This window comes from Exophiala aquamarina (genome assembly GCF_000709125.1).
Source record: "Exophiala aquamarina CBS 119918 chromosome Unknown aczIA-supercont1.2, whole genome shotgun sequence".
Taxonomy (NCBI): Eukaryota; Fungi; Ascomycota; class Eurotiomycetes; order Chaetothyriales; family Herpotrichiellaceae; genus Exophiala; species Exophiala aquamarina.
Genome location: NW_013550586.1, coordinates 4,559,233 through 4,579,148, shown reverse-complemented (window position 1 = coordinate 4,579,148; position 19,916 = coordinate 4,559,233). Strand labels below are relative to the sequence as shown.

General features: G+C 52.1%; 5 protein-coding genes across 5 annotated transcripts; 3 read left to right on the top strand and 2 right to left on the bottom strand.

The window, feature by feature from the left end:
• Positions 1-44: 44 nt before the first annotated feature.
• A1O9_03462 (AAT family amino acid transporter) lies at positions 45-757 on the bottom strand (the record flags this gene model as incomplete). The annotated part of the gene is made up of 2 exons (XM_013409026.1): positions 45-425; positions 491-757. 2 exons carry the CDS (start codon positions 755-757, stop codon positions 45-47), a joined length of 648 nt encoding a protein of 215 aa, XP_013264480.1.
• A 1,452-nt stretch (positions 758-2,209) lies between these two features.
• Positions 2,210-3,382, top strand: A1O9_03461 (uncharacterized protein; the record flags this gene model as incomplete). Its single annotated transcript, XM_013409025.1, has 1 exon — positions 2,210-3,382. The coding sequence occupies one exon, from the start codon at positions 2,210-2,212 to the stop codon at positions 3,380-3,382; it is 1,173 nt and encodes a 390-aa protein (XP_013264479.1).
• Positions 3,383-3,419: 37 nt separating this feature from the next.
• Positions 3,420-4,149, bottom strand: A1O9_03460 (uncharacterized protein; the record flags this gene model as incomplete). Its single annotated transcript, XM_013409024.1, has 2 exons — positions 3,420-4,066; positions 4,125-4,149. The coding sequence occupies 2 exons, from the start codon at positions 4,147-4,149 to the stop codon at positions 3,420-3,422; spliced, it is 672 nt and encodes a 223-aa protein (XP_013264478.1).
• A 1,252-nt stretch (positions 4,150-5,401) lies between these two features.
• On the top strand, positions 5,402-6,285 carry A1O9_03459 (uncharacterized protein; the record flags this gene model as incomplete). Its single annotated transcript, XM_013409023.1, has 2 exons — positions 5,402-5,978; positions 6,122-6,285. The coding sequence occupies 2 exons, from the start codon at positions 5,402-5,404 to the stop codon at positions 6,283-6,285; spliced, it is 741 nt and encodes a 246-aa protein (XP_013264477.1).
• A 9,388-nt stretch (positions 6,286-15,673) lies between these two features.
• A1O9_03458 (uncharacterized protein) lies at positions 15,674-17,137 on the top strand (the record flags this gene model as incomplete). Its single annotated transcript, XM_013409022.1, has 3 exons — positions 15,674-15,925; positions 15,989-16,192; positions 16,247-17,137. 3 exons carry the CDS (start codon positions 15,674-15,676, stop codon positions 17,135-17,137), a joined length of 1,347 nt encoding a protein of 448 aa, XP_013264476.1.
• Positions 17,138-19,916: the final 2,779 nt, after the last annotated feature.

The window sequence follows — 19,916 nt, the reverse complement described above, 5'->3', positions numbered from 1 at the left end:
CAAGCTGCCTGCGGCGTTGCTTCCGGTCTATGTGAAGACGATGGTCAAGGGCTTGTGGTGGTCGATTTCTCCGAGAGGTTGGGGTAGTTGTAGGGGACGTTCAAGCCGATGAGCAAGACGCTGAGAATGTAGAAGAGCAGAATCCGCCAGAATACGTTGCGCACCACTTTGGGAAGATTCTTCGCCGGATTCTGCGTCTCGCCGGCCGTCACCGCGATCGATTCAGTGCCTCCATACGCGAACGAGGCGGTCACGAAGACTGATGCGAAGCCGCCTATTCCGTTCACGAACGGTGCGTCGCCTATGTGCCAGTTGTGTCCGCCGATGTATTTGTGGTCTCTGTTGCCGCCTGCGTTGACCACGATGCCCAGGATGATGAAAATGCAGATTGTGACCACTTTCAGAAGACTGAGCCAGTACTCAACCTGCGCAAATATTGTTAGCGGGAACTTTTTCTCTGGACTCCCTGATTCAAGAACTCAGAACTCACCCCGCCATAAACCCCGACAGGCTTCAGATTCAACACAATAACGACAATCAAGAAGATCAGACTGATCGCCCAGCCGGGGAAATTGTCCGTCCAAAATTTTAGCAGCAGTTGAAGAGCGATGATATCCGAGGCCGTCGAGACCGCATCATTGAACCAGTAGTTCCAAGTGAGGGCAAAGCCAAGCGCATCATCGACAAACCGCCCGGCGTAAGTACAGAATGAGCCAGCCACGGGCACGAAGGCGGCCATCTCTCCCAGGGTAAGCATCGTTACGAAGACGATGGCACCCACAATGCGATAGGCGATCAAGGTCGATGCTGGGCCGCTGTGGCCAAAGACTTTCCCGTCCCCAAGAAGATACCTGTTCCAATCGTTCCTCCAATCGCAATCATCTGAACTTGTAGTGCGGATAGCCTACGCGCAAGTCTGTCTTCTTGGACGTGCCCGTGGTTTGTTCCATGGTTGCTGGATGCCTGATCAAAGACACTCGACGAATGCTCCCTCGGCAAGCGAAGAACGGTTTCTGGCCCAGTCTTCTGTCCTTCTCTATCGTAGGAAGTTATCGTGGTCCTCTTTATAACCCGCAAAGAAGAAGTCGATGGAAAGCGGGCCAAGCCTGGTTGATATCTATTGGGGGTTCCAACTTTTGGGACTGACTTAGACCTTCGGAGCTCCGATTTAAGACTGGTCGTGTTATGAGGGTCAAGCAAGCGGAGTGGTGATCTTGCCCGTGTCGAAGACGATGTCCATGGAATCACGTTTACTAACTTGGGAATGGAGTGGACTGGAAACTTACAGGTACGCAGCACGTCAAGTATTTCTACAGACTCAACCCGGACGGCGATCTGACGATGAAGTCATGCTCATCAAAAAGGCGCGTGGGCTCTTTTTGGCAGGAGGTAGTATTCTTCTGGTAAGGATGAAAATTCTCGTTGAGAGGCATTCCAATGGGACGCGACGTTGATGGCGTGCGGATGACGATATCACTCAGGGGAATTAGGGATCACACTCTCGAAGAACCTAGGAAGCACCGTCTTACTAACCATGGTTAAACCAGCACTTGACCAGGACGGGGCGCCACGGCCCAGCATGGTTACGAGCTTTAAGCTTATTACCTAGGCACCTCTCCCGGTGCTTTTCCAGGCTTGGCATCCCCCAGAGGGGCCGCTTTTGGGCGGTCGAGGCGCCCATCACTCATGGATTTACGAGATTGTCATTGGGACCTCGGAAGTGCAGTAATACTCGTATGTATACGTCGTACTCTCCCGCAACTTGTTCCCTGATTCGCAGCGCCCAATATGGGACCACACAAGAGCTGTTGCTATGGGGGGTTCTATTCTACCACCCAAAAGCCGAGCTATGCTACTGCTTTCGATAATAACAAATTGCAATGGGAGCGGAACGCCATAACTTTCTCATGGTAATTCGAGTATGAGATCCTTTGAGAGTGTGCCGTCTCTGAGAATTGTCTGAGTGGTCTAGTTTCCGAAATTTGAGTTAATTATAATCACCAGCTTCTCGCCTACACGCCACTCGTGCGGTTCATTTGGTCATGAACTCAGCCTTACGTGTGCAAGGCTGTGGAGAATTTGTTCCGATTCGCCATCGCCCCTCAGGCTTTTCTTCCATCGCCGAGAATAGTCGCCATCTTTTCAAATTCTAGCAGCATAACGTTCACATATCTGTCCTCTTGGGTCAGCCTGTCAAGATTAGAGAGCCATGGCTCGACCTCAACGGGACCCCGCTCCTAAATCTAGTTCTTCACCATCAATTGAAATACCCGCAGCGTTCACAGCCCGAAAACAGAAGATCCTGTCAGAGCTGCAACAGCCTGCTGATGAGTACACCGACAAGTCACCCAAAGGTAATGTCGATGCCGGGATTCGGGATCTGATTGATGAGATCAACGGGATAGAAGGCTATGTCACAACCAGTAGTTGTGCTGGCCGTGTTGCTGTGTTTGTCGAAGGTGGTGATGCTGGAGATGGTTCTGGACGCGGGGAGGCTAACGTCAAGGATGAGTCAACGCTTGAGCTTGAAGCTGGACTGGATAAAGATACTCGAAGCGAGAAGAGAACAGCAGCCTCTTCAATGAGAACATCTCCCGGTGGCAAAGGAGGCGGGCATTGGCTCTACGTCTCCCACGACTCGATTCCAGTCTCGTCCTGTCGAAAAACGCATGGGAGTCACCAATCGGACCATTTTACGAAGCTGTTCCAACTCGCCTCTCCAATTGTCGCGGATCTTCAACAGACACCTTCTCAGTCCAACGGCAGCGACCCAGCCCGTACGAAGATGCCGCGGCTCGTGCATCTTTTGTTCTCTCCTCTAATACTCCATATACATTGTGCATCCCTCGGGCACGCTCGACCCTTACTTTCCGCGGCCATAAATGCAGGATTTCGCGAAAGTGGAGTACAAAGTCTACGTGTGCTTGGCGATCAAAATTCGGGCGTAATGGTCGCTATCAGGACAGCGGGCCTGGCTTTCGAGACGGTCGTTGGAGTTGTAGAAAATGTCGAAGGTCAAGCTCAAGATCAAGAGGTCAGGAGGATTGTGAGCGAAGACTATCTTGCCATGTGTGCCACGGTGGTGAATGAAAGATTCAAGTGGAATGATGTGAGGAGGGAACGTCTCCGAGCGGAAACCCGTCGCTTCATTGGAAGACAGCAGGGGGAGATGAGGGAAGACGAGGATGAGCGCAGGCTGCGGAAGAGGAGGGAAGGTCTGCTCAGGCAACGGCAAACGAAAATGGACAGCGAGTCTGCCAAGAAAATCGAATCGAAGAACTTATGGGATCGAGACCAGGATGGATCATTACATGGTGGGCTCACAAGCCTTGATCTTGGCTGTGCAGTCAACCTAGAGGAGGAGAAATTGCACCAACTATGATTTGAAAGTTACTCTACTCGGCATACACGGCCACTATTCAAAGTAAGGCTCCCTGGCCACCTTTCGGTTTTGTCCCCTTTGCCAACAACATTTCTCTCGGCTCAATTCCCTTCAGGATCACCTTCTCACCATAGACTCGGACCCCAAACTCGGTCAAGCCAGCCGCCTCAAAGATCTGCTTGAGGTCCAACTCAGTGAACCCATGGTGTGCGACGGTGTGTGCGGCAGGGTGGTCCTTCTCGTAGTTCAGTGGAGCGTGTTTGAGGAAATCAACGATCAGGAAGACACCGCCGGGTCTCAGGCGGTCCAGAAGCCGGGACATGGTCAGAGGAAGATCGGAGAAGTGATGGAATCCCATACCGACGACCACAAGGTCGAAGTCTCTATACTTCGGATCGTCGAATTCCGCTGGCGTACCTTTCGGGTCCAATAGGTTACCTACGACGGCGTGTGCGTTTAGCTTTTGGTCGTCGCCGTCGTCGCCGTCCAGGGGATTTGCAGCGCAGGCGTCGGAGACAGGGTTGTAGCGCAGGTTGTAGGCTTTGACCATGTTCTCGCTGAAATCCATTCCGATGTACTCGGTTGCACGGCCAGCAAGAGCATGTGTGATGGTGCCAGGGCCGCAAGCATAGTCCAGCACCCTGACTGACCTAGCTGGTTCGACATCCTTCTCAAAGGCGACGCCTAGATCTATGAAGTCGACGCCAATCCAGGACACGTTAGTGAGGATGAAAGCATTGACTTGGTTGATGAGGTCTTTTTGCCATTGTTCGGACGTATATGACGCAGCATATTTACTATCTGATCAGCCTGGAACTTGTTGACCTGGGCAGCCAAGGCAGCTGGCCCTTGCCGAAGAGGGAGACAGATAAAGACCTACTTCCAATGCTCCCGGTTTATTTCAGAAAACGACCCTGAGTCTATCGGAGTTTCATGGTCGTGATGGTGGTGTTGTTCATGGTCGTGATGGTGGTTATGGCTGTGAGCATCGGCCATTGTAGAAAAAAACAGGACCAAACAAAGAATAAGTAGGACTATATTGAATGCGAACCTCATAGAACTAAAATAGTCGATAATGACAAGGCAAAGTTCGCCCTAGAACCAAGGCCCAAGCCTTGATATAGCTTCTCGAGGGTGTCGGCAAGCTAAGGATTTCGGAGACATTCACGGAGACATTGCCCTTCGTGGGTCGAGAACAACGGTGCTATGATTCGGTGGCTTCAGACTACCATCCCTTGGCTTTGCTGCCTGTGCCGTATTAGTCTGTAATGAAACAAGTCACTCAGATTGTGTACGGTTCAAGTGGTGTGTGATTTTCGAGTGGTCTTAGAAGCAGATATCGGAGCGAGGGAAAAGTTAAACTTTAGGTGTTCACGAGCTCATGTGGCCGAGAATAGCACCTCCCACTTCTATCATGCAGTCACATCGACTAAGCTCAGCAACTTGTGAAGGTAATCTTTGGTGATTGAGCTTATTTTACAGCTTGACCAGGAGAAGGTGTAAAGGGATTTTGCTCAACAGAGGGAGAAGGACCTCGTAGATAGCTTGACGATTTGCAAACGAGGCCAGTCTCTCTTTCGCGAAGTTGTTCGGTGACACTTCTATGGATTCCAAGTTTTTGGTGCCGTCGGAGACTTTCTCGATGCTATCGCTCTTCACTTTCAGGAGACTGATACGCAGCAGACGATTCTTTGATAATGCACAAAATGCCTAAGCCGAAAAGTCGTGAGTGAAGATAGAGATTCTCATTGAATAAGCGATGACGTCACTTGACACGAGCTGCTGAACTGATTGACGCGTCTGAGGCGCGATGAGTTAAGCAAGCCCCTTTCTCTTGACGCTGGCACCAGGAAATAATTAGTACATCTCTAAACAGTAAATCCAGCTTGAGCCAAGCATCTTTTTGGCTACTTTTTCAACTTTTCGTTTGTTTGTTTGGTTTTGGAAACCTCATCTACAGCAATGGCCGGGCGAAAATCAGCAGGAGGGAAACGAGCTTCAACCACTGCCACTGCCACCATGGCTAGAAAACCGCAGAAGCGGCAACTGTCGACGACCCCAATCACAGCCACTCCTGGCAGCAGAGCGTCCAAAAGATTGAGGGAGTCAGTGCACAGTTCTGGAGGCGCCAAGGCAACTCCAACAAAGAGCAAATACTTTGACGGCCCCGGAAGCGATGACAGTGATGTAGACGAGACACAAGATGATGATGCGGGAAGTTCCGGTTATGAGGACCCTGATCGTAGTGATGATGCATCAACGACAGCTCCATCAGCTGCAAGCGACGACGTCGAAGATGAATTCGATTCTGCAGAGGATGCCAAGCCCAAAAGGAGAACTAAATCAGTTGCTCGCTATGGTAAGGCTGGCGTTGGTGGTGGTATCAAGTCTGCATTGACCAGTGCACGCAACGAAGCTACAGAGCTTTGGAGGCCAGGGATTTCGACGGGCTTGGGTCCCGGAAAGCAAGTATTCATAGAGAAGCCCAAACCACGAGGAGACGGCGGGATCAAATATGAACCTACGAAGATTCATCCCAACACCATGGAGTTTCTGAAGGATTTGAGGAAGAACAATGATCGAGAATGGCTCAAAAGTAGCTACACTATTTCCTTCCTCCCCTTCCTCCCACTCACTCACTCTCCGCCGCCCCTCTCTCTCACACACACTCACACATATCATGGCATGGTATGGGCTTTGCCTGACGGGAGCACCTGCTTACGGCTGTTCACTCCACAGTGCACGACCCGGATTACAGGACGTCCTGGAAGGACTGGGAGAGCTTTGTTGAAAGTGTAACGGAGAGAATCAGTGAGTTGGATGAGACGATTCCAGAATTGCCGCCCAAAGATCTTGTGAGTGTGGTCTATGCACAACATAATGTGTCAAGCAGCTATGAATGAGCTGAGCTGATGCTCCTCAGGTTTTCAGGATATATCGAGACGTCAGGTTCTCGAACGACCCAACCCCTTACAAGGTGAGCCTCTTGAATCCCCACCTGTTCAATATTGCAAGCTGATGGTATTTTGTAGCCTCATTTTTCCGCGGCATGGTATTTTTGAACTCATCGCGCTTGTCGAAATAGTGACACTCACGACGAACAGGTCTCGCACGGGCCGGAAAGGTCCCTACGCATGCTACTATGTTCAAATACAGCCTGGCGGCAAGAGTATCGTCGGTGCGTAGCTCATAACTCCGTGGGACGTCATACCACTGACTCTTTATATGACAAGGCGCTGGTCTGTGGATGCCTGAGGCTCAGCCCCTTGCTCTTCTGCGGCGAAATATCGACAGGAAACCACACCTGTTAAGGCAAGTCTTGACTGAGCCACAAATGCGCAGTCAGATCCTAGGAGGGATACCGAACGACGAAAAGAAGGCTGTCAAGGCGTTCGCCGGTCAAAATACTGAAAATGCACTCAAAACGAAGCCAAAGGTACGTACAGAACGTACGCTTGTGACCTCTCCTGCCAAATTTGTGAGCAATTGCCTGCGTTGATCTCGATAAGCCACTACGCCGCTACGAAAAACGCTACCTCCAAGCGTTTCTGTAACGATGGTTGCCAGACCACAGTAGCGACCAAATAGTCTGGCTCGATACTAGTGCGTGATGACAGCGTCTGAGGCATCAACATTGCTTGCTGGAACAGGCAGTCGTCCAAGTCTATACAGAAGTGAAAAGACGAAGCCCACACTTGGTGGGAAGAGGGGTAGGCGGATGTCCCGCCCAGCGCAGTTTGAGCCACCAGGTTCCCTCTCGATGCTCATCAGCGAAAGTAGCTGCTCTTGGTACACAGGAGGCGCTCTTGCCACCAATCCAAGGTTACTTCTCACATGGCAAACTGACTAGGGGCACGGGCACCGACCTGTCCCAGAGAGCCGGTCGATTCGTGCCGTTTTTTCGTGCTCAATACTACTGCCAGCAAAGGGCCCAAGGAACAAAGGAGGAGTGGACATGCTGCAAGCTCGTGACAACCCCTCGCCTCTGAGACGCCTTGTCTCGGATCGTCCCTTGTTTGCCGCAGGAGAAGCTGTGCGCAACTTTGATCACTGACTTCCAAAACACCCTCAGGAATTCGTCCCCTTGTCCCAACACAATCTGCTCTGGAGAAGCTATCTAGGCTCAGCTGACAGTTGTGTGTGTGTAGGGTTATGAAGCGGATAATCCTAACATCGAATTGCTTCGATTGCGCAATTTCACCCTGGGCAAGACGATCCCAGATGAAAAGATCACGGGCAACATGGGACTGGAAAATATCATGCAGCTGATTGGCGTGATGGTACCCTTTGTGAGTCCACCCTTCCATTTTCAATTCGCGTTCGCCTCCGTTGTGTGGCATGCTATCACCCTGATTGTGGTGTGCGGGCGGCTCCGCTACTGGGCAGCATGACCATCTAGTTCTCGTGTGTGATAAAGTGCTCCATCACTTAGGAAGCCAGTCTATCCATGACCGGAAACCGCGACGAGGTGGGCTGAACGCGAACCAAACTGCGTCGATTTTCAGATCCTCATCGGGTTGTGCCAGTGGCCCACAATGGCCCTCACATGTAAACCTGGAACGATTCTGCGAAGAATTTGAGCAAACTTTTTCTAATCACCCACCATCATAGGTCACATATCTCAATAGCATAGTCATGCCAGACGAGGGCGATGACGACGACGAAGATGGAGATGATGAACCGAGCACTACAGAAGCTGAGGATTGAGGCAATGGTTTGGGAGCAAAGGTAGCAATGCGAGGCTTGCCACCACAATAAAAGAGGCACCGACACCTAATTGAGAAGAAGCAGATGTCTAAGACGATCGCCTAGACACGAGGTGGCTCGTGCTGGAGTAGTATATGAGTGACATATTGAGAGTCCATGAGTCGCATATAGACTTGGCGGCCACTCTGGGTAGCAAAACAGAACCCGGGTGTCACGTTGTAGTGGAGTCAAGCTTTCACGTCTGTGTAAAATACCACCGTCAATGCGAAAATGGGTGTCCCTGGCGCCTTTCATGAAGCTGTCATCGGGCATTGACGCATAGAATCCGAGCACAGGGCTATGTACTGTGTGTGCTGCCTTCGATTGGTGGTTGTGGCAGGGATGCCTGTATCAATCAATACTCGGAGGGATGCGACAGGCTTTGACCGAAAGGGCAACGGCAATCATGTGTGGCAAGGATTGAGAGAGTTTGTGGGTCGCTCGCCCTGCCGGGATTCCTCTTCAGCTGAAACGGTTCGGGGAACGGATGTGGCGAGTACTACCTAGGCCTAGTTAGTAGTTGATAGCTTACTCGTATACAGAGTCCGGAGGCGGTGAGCAAATAATAATGGGTCAAGTACGGAGATAAGTCGAAAGTCTAAGTCGAAAATCTGTCGAAAGGGAGGGGGTGGCTTGCAGTCGGTGGGAACTTGGAAGGTACGAAGTAAAAGCGCAGCAAGATCGCCTCTTCGTCTTCGCGCCGGCTTCCCCTTCCCGATACTAAATGCAGCGCAGTGGACTTGGACGTGTGAATACCCGTAATGTCTCCAGTCTCTTCTTCTTGACTGGGGGATTGCAAGTGCAATTGCTGATGTCTGGGCTAACCACGGAGTCATTCGTTAGTAAATCGACCGTCTTCTGCAGCGGTGGAACGAGCCGCTGGATCGCGCATATGCCTTCGGTCATGTGAACTGGTCAACGCCACGGAGAAGAAATAAGATCAAATGACAATTCAGGCTGTCAATACGAAAAAACGAATCTTACCTGTACGGATATTACGCCTGCCTAGCCTTCTCATTGAGCCTTGAGTCGCCGTGTTTTTCTTCATCGACCATTCGGTGAATGCTTCTTAGGTAGGAAAAGTTATCGCTGAAGAATCCGAGCAGCCAGTACAAGTGGGACAGCATCGTTCTGACACTATCTCATGCATTTCACATTGCAGCGCCGCAGTGGTGGGAGCGATTCCTGCTTGTGTTAGACCCAGCTGGTTGAAGGCCCTAAAGGTGATGGGGCACACGTGATGTTGACAAGGTCTGATGACCCCTGGAAGTTGAGCGACGGTTTGCCTGCAAGCGATCGAGGCCAGAGCCGGCCCGCGATGGCTAGAGATCCGATTGCTGGTGAGACAAGCTCGAGGTGCTTTGCAAGGGTCCCTCTCCCATCAGAGAAACCAGCGACTCGCTTCCATTCTGTTGGTCACACCTGTGGGAGTGCCCGAGAAGCCGTTCTGCAGGCTTGGATCGAACCTGAGTGTCAATCATGGGTTGATCTGACCAGTGAAAGAACGCATTTCCCCAACGACAAACAGGACGCAGTCAATCAGCAAGCGCTCCCGATTGACACGTATCAAACTAACTCTGACCCGAAGTGTGTCTTTGTGTCATCATCTCTCGACCTTCCACTCATGCACCACGTCAGGTGCGAATCCGCGGTTCGGCGCCAAACTGACCTGCTCCACCCTCTCAACGTCTTGCAATAGTGCGCGGTAGGGAAGGGGTGTCTGGAAGAATGGGAATTTAAAATCTGATAGGGCCGGAAGCCCTTTGTCCAGTGAAACCCTCGGTACAGAAGGTTGCCTATGCAATGCATTTCAGTCAGCTGGTTATTCTGATTACTTGGTATGTAATACTTCGGGGTGCATCCAGCTGGCAATCTCGGATTGGTGCAGGGGTTGCAATGAAGACCGATCAATCTGTATAACTCCTTGACCTGACGCTCATGTCAAAGGCAATGTCTATGCATAGCAACCCGACCGGATGCGAAGTCCTAATACTGATGTTGCGACCCGAGCGCAGATAAAGGGCCGTTTCAAAGAAATACTGCCTTGGTGGGAAACCTTCAAAGCATGCAGTACGGAGGATGGATACCTGGTATGCATTGCGGAATTCCTGGCCACATCACAGCACCGGCGGTCTGTCAAGTTTTCTGTTCGATGCAAAGGACTAATTGCAGGATTCAAGATTTGGAGACCCTCAGAAGTAACTAGTCACTAGTATGTAGGTCCTCGTACCGAGTATCGTGGCGGTGGTGCATGACTCGGTCCCGTTGCCTGGGACAAGCAGGAATTTTCCCCATTCGAGTTGCCTGCGCCAGCGCCAACGCCTGCGTAAGTAAGACGGGCTGCGGGCTGATCCGAACCTTCCCTTCCCCTCGCCCCCTTCCTCCCTGGGCTCCTTGATGATTATGGGCCAACTTCTCCCCTAGCTCCCCTCATTGCAGACCTATCGGCACGACTGGGACCAATTGAGGATTTCGCAGCCCTCCACTTTGTTCGTGGGGCCTCTCGGGCCTTCAGAGCATCCAAAAGATACTCCGTCTGCAAGCCCATTGTTTTTTTTAGAAATCGCAGTGCTCCCGAGTAGGGAGTAGGGAGTACGGAGCACACCCAACAGAATGAAGACCTACAGTGGGTGCTGAGAAATGCTAGCTCAGCCTAAGGTGTCCCTCGGGCCCATGAAAGGCGTACCTCCCAAACCCTCCGTCCTCGATTCTCTTATTTTCATCCTCGACCGGTCAGCGGAATCTATTCGGTGTGAGTGGTATCTTAAGGACAATTCCAAGTGGAGAAAAGACAAGAGCATGACCAAAACAACACCGGTTACAAGGGAAGCGACATGCGCCAGACACCCAGAGGCTCTTTGTCCAGGGAAGAAGCTGCAAGGTAGCAGGCATGACAGGGAGTCTCGAACAGAGGCTAGGCGAAGCTAATGGGCCGGATCTGTACGGCAACCCGATTCGAAATGCTGTGGGGGACGTATCAACCGCAGCATGCAGCCCAATGCGCAGGGTACATACATACGTTCGAAGGTCAAGTGATCGAGGCGCAGGACCACGATTGGACTCATGAATGAGGCACCGTTCTGCGACAAGTCTGATCGAAGTCAACCAGTTTCTGGTTTCTAGTCGTCGGCATCTTCTGGACCGGGGCCTTGACAGCTTCGATGAGCTGATGTCTGTTCACCGCTCTGCCTGGAGTAATCTGACTGTCAGTTTTTGATGACGGTCTAAACCATAAACGACTCCGGAGTATCATCCCACAATTGGAAAATACGAGGTGCCTCCGACTTGAATTGGGAGGCTGGCCAAGGTCAAGGGGGCCATAGCATGGACTACCTTGCACCGAGTACTTAGTACGGAGTACTCATTGGGCCAGTTGCCACCAAAGATGGTGGAACGAAGGCAACACGACAAACAAAAGAAAAGAAACCGACAAGTAGAGGAACGCAATCTAGGATCGACCAATGGTAAGAAACGGAAGAACCGACGTGTTGGTAGCACAACTTAAACGTCACCATATCAACAAGCAGCGGCAGTGATGTCCGAAAAGAATAACACATGACAGGACGGAGATGACATTTCAATTGCTTTGTACACGCGTGCTCTGTACACAACCGGGACATGACCTGCAGCAAGAATCAGAGAGTGCTTGGTGTTGTACTGGTCGATTTGTCATGATGGGTTGTCATTCCGAACTTCACACCTGCCTATACCAACATTTAGTTCACCGAAGATGGTCGCTGTTGGGAAATAGGACGGGGACGGGGACAGGAACGAAGCGGAAAGTCTCCGTAACCTGGAGCAGAATGACATACGAGGAGTGATAATCTGGTTTCTGGTAGCGTTGGTGCTAGACGAGGTTCAGTTGTGTGGTGCGAGAGGAGAGTGTCTAGGGACGGACTAGAGTTTGGAGTTTAGTTGGTACCGAGCACGGAGTACGGAATACGCAAGTACTATTAGTTACTGTGTACCAACTACTCGTTGGGTACGAGTAGGTGCTACCTAGCTGACAGTGACGACTCTGCCCTGTTGATGTCAAGACTCAAGACTATTACATACAGTTTGGGACGGGCACGGCTCGAGATGCAGAGTGCATGCAGTAGCGGCTCATCACAATGGATTCTGGGCTCTGGGCTGCATTTTGTTGCCCCAGGCTCCCTTGCCTTCGCCAAAAGGCGGAAGGGAAGGGAAGGGAAGGGAAAGGGAAGCAAAGGCCAAGCTGCTGCAGCTCGCAGATGCAATGCATGCCGCCAGCGACGCAAGGACCGGCCCAAGCTAAGCTGCTGCTCGCGTCCAGGAATCTATACCAGTTGCTGCACCTATTTCACAAGCTGCAGCGGCTTAAAGCCTCAGCAAACGCAGTTGGCGGTGACCCAGGGGCCACCATTTGCTATTTGCCATGTGCCATTTGCCATGCTGCCCCGTCGTTGACTTGGGGTTTCGAAGACAGACATGGTCGGTAGGATGGTCTCAAATCACTCCAGCAGAGTGCCGCTCAATCTTCAACTCCACAGTACTTGGTACATACGAGAGATACTGTACGTACGAGATACCTCGCAGTGGATCTGACAGTCGATCCCTGAGTTGTTGCCTCTCATACTCCGTAGAGGTGGAATTCTCCCCCGGGGAACTACCTTTCTCCATTGTCATTATTATTCCCCATCCTTGACAGCTGGCCCGTACCTGGTCAAGTTACCACCCAGGACTACTCAACTCGTACCAGCCAGTTTTTCCAAGTAGTCAAACGTCCAGATCTTCTTGCCTGACACAGATTTATTTCCTCCTTCGGCTCCTTCCATCCTCTGCCAGTCGGGCCTGGCTCTTTCCTACCTCCCTTCCTGGCTTCTGGCTCCTGGCTCCTGGCTCCTGCGACCCAAGAGCGGCCACCTGTTCCATTTTTCTACCATTTTCGGTTCTTTTTCGCATCGCGTCGAATCGAAGCCACGTCCGTCCAGTGAGCTAACAGCTAACTCCCTGTGGTACTCGTAGTACTCCTACTCCGTACCCCATCCCTCCTACTACTAGTCCAGTCCAGTTCAGTCCAGTCCACATCCCACGCTCTCGCTGGAGTCACCGCTCATCCAACTCCAGCTCTCGCCCCTACGCTCATCCACCATATCTTCTCACCACCCCCGTTAGTCCTCAATCCTCTGTACTCGAGAGGGAGTATCCGTACGGATATTCGTCGTACTCGCACATACTCCCATCCCCACACTTGACACTATTTTCCATCACCTTCTGGTCCGATAATTTCGGTCCTTTCCATCTCGTCTCGTCTCGTCTCGCCACTTGCCTACCCGCAGCAAGTCATCTATTGCATCCCAGGTCCATGCGGGCCAATAGAGCACTCCGCACCATCATTTATTGCCAGAAGCCCTCATCTCCTGCCCCTCCTTTCTCAAGTCTGAGACTAGCCTTCAGCCTGCTGACCAATAATCGGCTCTCGCGGCTGGCTGCGGCAGCTTCCCAGAAGTCCACTCCAACCCTCAGAGCCATTCGCGACAAGTTGGATCGTCCACTCACTTTGTTCACACCCACCCTCAGACTCAAGCAGTCCCGCCGTTCTAGTCGGGCAAAGGACCATCTCGCCCATCCCCTTCGCCTTCACAACGATTCCTCAAGGGACGAACCTAGCCGCACAATAATCACCCACTCTGGCAAGCGTGTCGACACGGCTGACATCTGCATTTGCACCTGGCTGCTCTAGTTTGCCTTTTTATTGCGCAAGCTGACTGGCAATTGCCCTCGCTTGCCCTCCCACTTGGCCGCCTCTCACATCCCACTTTAGAGCCTTTTTTTTCACTTTCTCCCACAATAGCCTCAAGGGTTCCTGAAGGTCTGCACCCACGCCTCCGCCCTTGCGGCGCGCCATCTCCCGAAGTGGATCCTGCATGTCTGCCGGTGACGACTCTCACTCTGCAAGCCATCTTGTCCGCCCACTCCTCACTCATTCGTCCTTTCCTCAACTTTTGCAAACCACTCCTGTCCAATATATTACGCTGCCCAAAACCTTTTGGCAAAATTCGGATCGTCTTGAGACAAGTTGGTGTCCGACCGCACCATCATCACCTGGATGTGAAAGACATTCCACCAAATCCAACATCCTCCACTAAAGGATTACATTTTGTCAACTATTACTTACCGAACAGTTGATTAACCGGCTTTTCTTCTTCCTTTCTGTCGAATACTTTAGCACTTTACTACCCCCGATATCTGTGCGTTGACAGCAAAAGAGGAGGGCCGGGCGGTTTTATTGTACAACGAGTATCCAGTGCCAAAGGTACATCCACCCTGAACGCCCCGCGCGGGTTGACAAGTGGCACCTCAAAAACCTGTCAGGGAGGGGAACAGCTCTCCGTATTGTGCCTGGTACCCTATAACTTCTGGAGGAGTGAGCCCTCCATACGTACACAGGTACCACACTAAAGGCCAGGGGGGAACGCGCATGATCTTTTGGCGTCGTTCAGCCCACAAAATCTACCAGGGTCACACTTTGCAGTGGAGCCTCTCTAGGTTTCCAGGCGGTGCCTCTCACCAGGGCCACTATCCTTGGGGAGGCTATTTAGCTCCCAAACTCTCTCAGGCAGCCGACGCCGGCAGAACAAGTGTAACTGGAGGGTGTCCAGTGCACTCATTAGTTTCTCCAGGCTAGCCACTACTGAGTACGAGCACTGACACTGGACTTCAACAAGCCGGGCACTGGCACACATGCACCTGGCACTGCACCAGCATCCTTGTCGCACGGACGCGCTAGCCTTGACCGTCCCGACTTATCGGGCCTGGGGGTCTTTCCAGAACAGACTGCACAAGGGCGAGCGCCAGTAGCCTAGCTCCCTCCATCCTGTCTGCCCATCACTCGCCTGTCCTCAGCCTATCCTATAACCTAGGCAGCTTGCCACGCTGGAGTTCCAAGCACCACAAGCACACCCTCTCCACCACCCAGCATTCTATCACATCTCCAATCATTCCTCATCAACGGCCTTTTTTCCTCCCATCATCGTCATCCCTCAGCTTGTCACTTCCTCACCGTTCAGTCCACTCTTCCTCTGACTCGTACCCTTCTCACCACCTCTCTCACGCCTCTCACGCTCACCATCGCCTTAACCGGCTCTCTCTCGACCCTCAATCCGCCCTCCCTTCGAACACCTGATCCTCTGAACAGGTCACAACTCGTAAACCCACCCTCCGATCTCTTCTCAGCCTTTTGCCATCCGAGAGCAAATAATATACCACTCTCCTGTCCCTCCATTACACCCTTGCAGGACCTCCATCCTCTTTTTCTTTCTTCGCTGACATTCCGCGCTGCTTGCGAGTGCGCTCTTGATATCCTCGACCTCGAGCTGGTTCTGAGGTCGTCAATCCCTTGGGGTTGTTTTGCCTTGTCTTTTACCGCGCTCTGAGAGCACACCATCTTCCCTGCCTTCGATTGCTCCTCCCCATCCTTGGACGGTCTTTATCTGTTGGACCCATTCGACCTCAGCCTCGGCAACTCCTAAGCCGTGTGTTACTCTTGGCCAGGATCTGTATCACACATCGACGCCTCTGAACATGGCGCAAATGGCGGACCCTAGGGAATCTCAGCGCCCTCAATATCCTTCTCCGGATGACCCAAACCAAGGTGGCTACTACTCGCAACAATCTCCTCGAGGAGCCCTTCCTAGGGATGATCGCAGTTCGTATCCTCCTCCAGATGCAGGCCGTCAAGGACAGTATCCGGATCCAAGGGCAGCTGCACCATATCCTCCTCAACCATGGCCACCCGCTCCACATAGTGCTTATCCTCCACCTCACCACTATCCAGTAAGTTTTTCACTTGTCCAAAATGAAAATTTTCAAATCTGAAGCTGACCACACCCTTGAAAGGACCCTCAGCATCCAGGCTATGCCTACCCACCCAGAACGGATCTAGGACAACCTCCCCAGCAGATGCAGCCAGACCCCTATCGTTTGCCACCACCGCATCCATATCCTGGCTACTATCCTCCTCCTCAGCATTACCCCCCTCCTCCTGCTGCCGCCCCGAGACAGCGAACTGCCATCGCCTGCAAATACTGCCGAAAGAGAAAGGTATGCGATCGACAGTGCCAAACGTGAACCCACGGACTAATATTCCTTCTCCAGATCCGATGTTCCGGCTACGATAGTTCTCCGGATGGCCGTTGCCAGAACTGTGTTCGGTTCAACCAGCAATGCTTATTCCACCCTGTCTCCTCACAGGCGGCCTTTGTTCCGGCTTCTGCTGTCTATGGTCCTGGGGGTGCGAGAGCGCCTGTTGCTGGTCAGTCTGATAATCGGCCTGGTCAAAATGGAGAACAACCCATGCTCTATGGCGCTCATGGACAACCACTTGGTCCTCCTGGTCCACATGGTCAACCTCAGTACAGTTATCCTCCGGCGCCTCCTCCAGGCCATTATCCTCCACAGCCGTATCCTTACCAGGCGTCCCCGTACCCTCCTGCGGCGGGATCGCCCTATGACGCACAAGGGCAGGCACCGCCTGCCCAGCATGATGAACGTGTCAGTCTCAAGCGTCCCCCTCCTGATGATGACCCCCACAATGAGAATTCTCATGCGTCCCAGTCTCCTCATCCCAACGCTCGTCCTCGCCATGGTACATATGACTCGCGTGCCAATAGTAGTGGCAGCTATGATTACCCAGACCCCACCAGCGGAGCCCCAACGTCGCCTGCTACCTCGACAATGAGTTATCAGTCTTACCCGCAGCAGCAGTCCCGCTATCCCAATGGCACCCAGTCTCAAAAGGGAAATGCCTCGCCGCCATCTGGGCTTACTCCACAGTCAGCGCAGAGTTTCAATTCGCCTCACCATGGCCCAAACCATGATGATGGTCGAACTCCCCCGCCCAATCAGCCCAACTCGGCCGGCTCATCCGCGAATGGCAGAAGCGGCATGAAAGTCCATGAAATGCTTGGAGGGCCTTCGGCTGGAGGACCAGAACAGCGTGGCAGAAGCGACAATGAAATGCTGAGCAAGCTCGACCGCAAGAAGTAGTAGACTGGTAAGCCGGGGTGACAGGAGCGAAGCAGTCTCAAAAAAGCCTGAATTTTCCGGCCTCGTGGTCTCGAGTGCAGAATTTTTGTTGTTGCGCTCATCGATGGTCCTTTATGGGAGAAGTTCGTTTTCGTTTCGTTCATCAGATATATACTTAGGGGGCAACCCACATCTCTTTATTTTCCCCATCAAGAAGATCGGTCTTTACTTGGAATCGCTAGCGGATATGAATGGCGGTCTGTTTTTTGAATCGACGATTCCCACTGGGCGGCTGTTTGATTGAAAAACCAAAATTTGTCTATGGCAACCACTTGCAAGGCTCTTTGCGATGGAGGCTGGCTATCAGGGCCCCTGCTTCATACCACCCGTTGCGACTGCGAAATGAAATGTAACCTGGGAGGCTATCTGTTTTGTTGCTTAATGCACTTTTGTATCTTGGGAGGCAGCACTGATTTGTTATTGTTTTTTTCCCCCGCATGGATCGAACCAATCGCATGGGGATTTTCATGTACTCATAGTGGTTGGGTGCCTCTTTGTCATGAGCTGAAGCCAAAGCATTCTGCCGCATACGCCTTAGTTTTCTTGATCCGTGCCTTTTGATTTGAGAGGCTTCTCGAGTATGGGAGTCAGAGAGAGTCAGAAAAGAGGGTTCAGAGGACTGGGCAATCGGCGATATATTAGGCGGAAGTCATGGGCAAGAAGGGGGGGGATCTAATGGACTTGTTAATGGCAAAGAAGAAAAGAAGAAGCAAAGGAAGCAATTCTATGGGTTCAGGTGTCGATTGAGGGACAGATCATCAACGAGGCTGCGCCAGAAAACATTCGCTCGACCCTTTTCAACAACACGAGATGGTCTGAATACATCCGTGCAACAGAACGGTAGATATATCCGAGCAGAGGTGGAAGAACTTGCGAGATAACAACTACTGTCCTTTCAATAGTGATTGATTTGAAATGCCATCCCGTTTTCACCAACATCTTTGAAAGCTCGTCCAAGACGCGGCAAGCTGAGCTGTCTTTGTCTTGTTGGCCTGTTTATTATTATTATTTCTAGATCAGTCAAGTATAGAGAGGACGAGTTTCTAAATCTGGTCTGGAGTATGCACGGCCACACAGTTGCAACGGCGGGCGACATGCATGATGAACATGTCCCCCTACAACGGCGTGATCCTAACCTGCCGACCGCCGGAGCTGGAACCAGCATGCTTCCTGGAGTGGCTAAAGGTGCGAGTCTGTCCTCTCCTATGTACTCACCTACCGTGACTCATTCGGGTACCTATACCTCTGGGCATACAATGGTCGTGCTTACTACTGCTGGGGACAGGCAAGAGCCGGGTGGTACTGTGCGAGTAAGAACAGCGGGGCAAACTGCAGGGTGCGGGCTGCGGGCAGGAAGGGGCGTGTGCTTGCAGGCTCTTGTGCCTTGTGTGGGTAGGTGAATAATCGACAGTACATACATAACGATATTCTCGGGTTCTCGTTTCGCACATGCACATTATCATTATCGTTATTGTTGTTATTGTTATTTGGGCTTCCTTCTCTGTGCCAGTATTGGTGGGCACGAAGAGGAGCCTTTGAGCAAAAAGGGGATGCCACGGGCCCAAGGGGGAGGGGAGGAAAACGTGGCATGCCAAAAATCAAAGCAGAAGCGAAAGCGATGCCAGGTCCGTGGGCTTGGGCACACGGCTGATTGACCCTGCCCGCTTCGTCGCTCGGTTGTTAGGGACTTTTTCGAACCAACCCCTCCCCACCCTCAATAGCCCGCTAAGAGAATCGTAACCGCCGGTCCCTCCTGTAGCTTGCTCCATTTATTTATTCCGTCAGCGTGGTTTGGCCGCTGGCTGTGGCCATGGCCGTGACCCGGCGGCCGGCGGGTAGCGCCGCGGGGTATGCACATATTAGGCAAGTCACGCCGCGTTGGCCCTGCCAATTCTTGCCTGATTGGTCCAAGTACGCGTGCTCCGTGATTACTCCATAGGCACGAGCAGGCATGTACTCCGTACTCCATGAGTACTTGAGTATCCGTACTTCAAGTACTACTGAGTATGGAGTATGCGTACGTGGGAATGGCTGCAAGCTTGGCCGTTCCCTGGTACAATACTCCGTACTTCTACTCGTAATCCTCAGTACCTTTGGCCGACCCCCAGGTCCACGACGAGTACCTCATAACGACGGTACCCCCTACGAGGAATGCCCAGGGCCTCTCAACCAGTGTTTGTTGGCGGTGAAGAACTGGGCAGCCTTGATGCGGACCATTGACACTTGGCCTGGAGGCATGGGATGCAATTGAACACAAGGCTGACGAGAGAAAGAGGCTCTACCACCAAAGTCTCGAGCTAGCCAGATGCTCCCGAGTATTCGGCGCCTCCGATACGTATGTAGCCTGATACGATCGACGACTAACACCGGTTCGCGCGCCGGGTAAGGCCTCATGAATACCTTTGGCCCCAGATAGAGTCCTCAATTCCATTTGCCGGGAAGTGCTTGCTTGACACACCTTGCTGTAGGTACAATCAACATTACTACACACACACACACACACACACACACACACGTGCCTTGTTGGATGCGGATCTAAGCAATCGCGTGCTCTTCCTTGCCACCTACTTACCCCAACAGAAGCGCCTCGCTGCCTGCACCAAGTCGGCCTTTACACTGCTTGCCTCCTTCTTGAGCCAGATACGACATTCAACCAGGGATGGCGTCCCTGCTCCTTCCCTGTCATTACACACCGTGACCACCAGATCATGTGAAGAACCGAAATGAGAAAATGTATTAA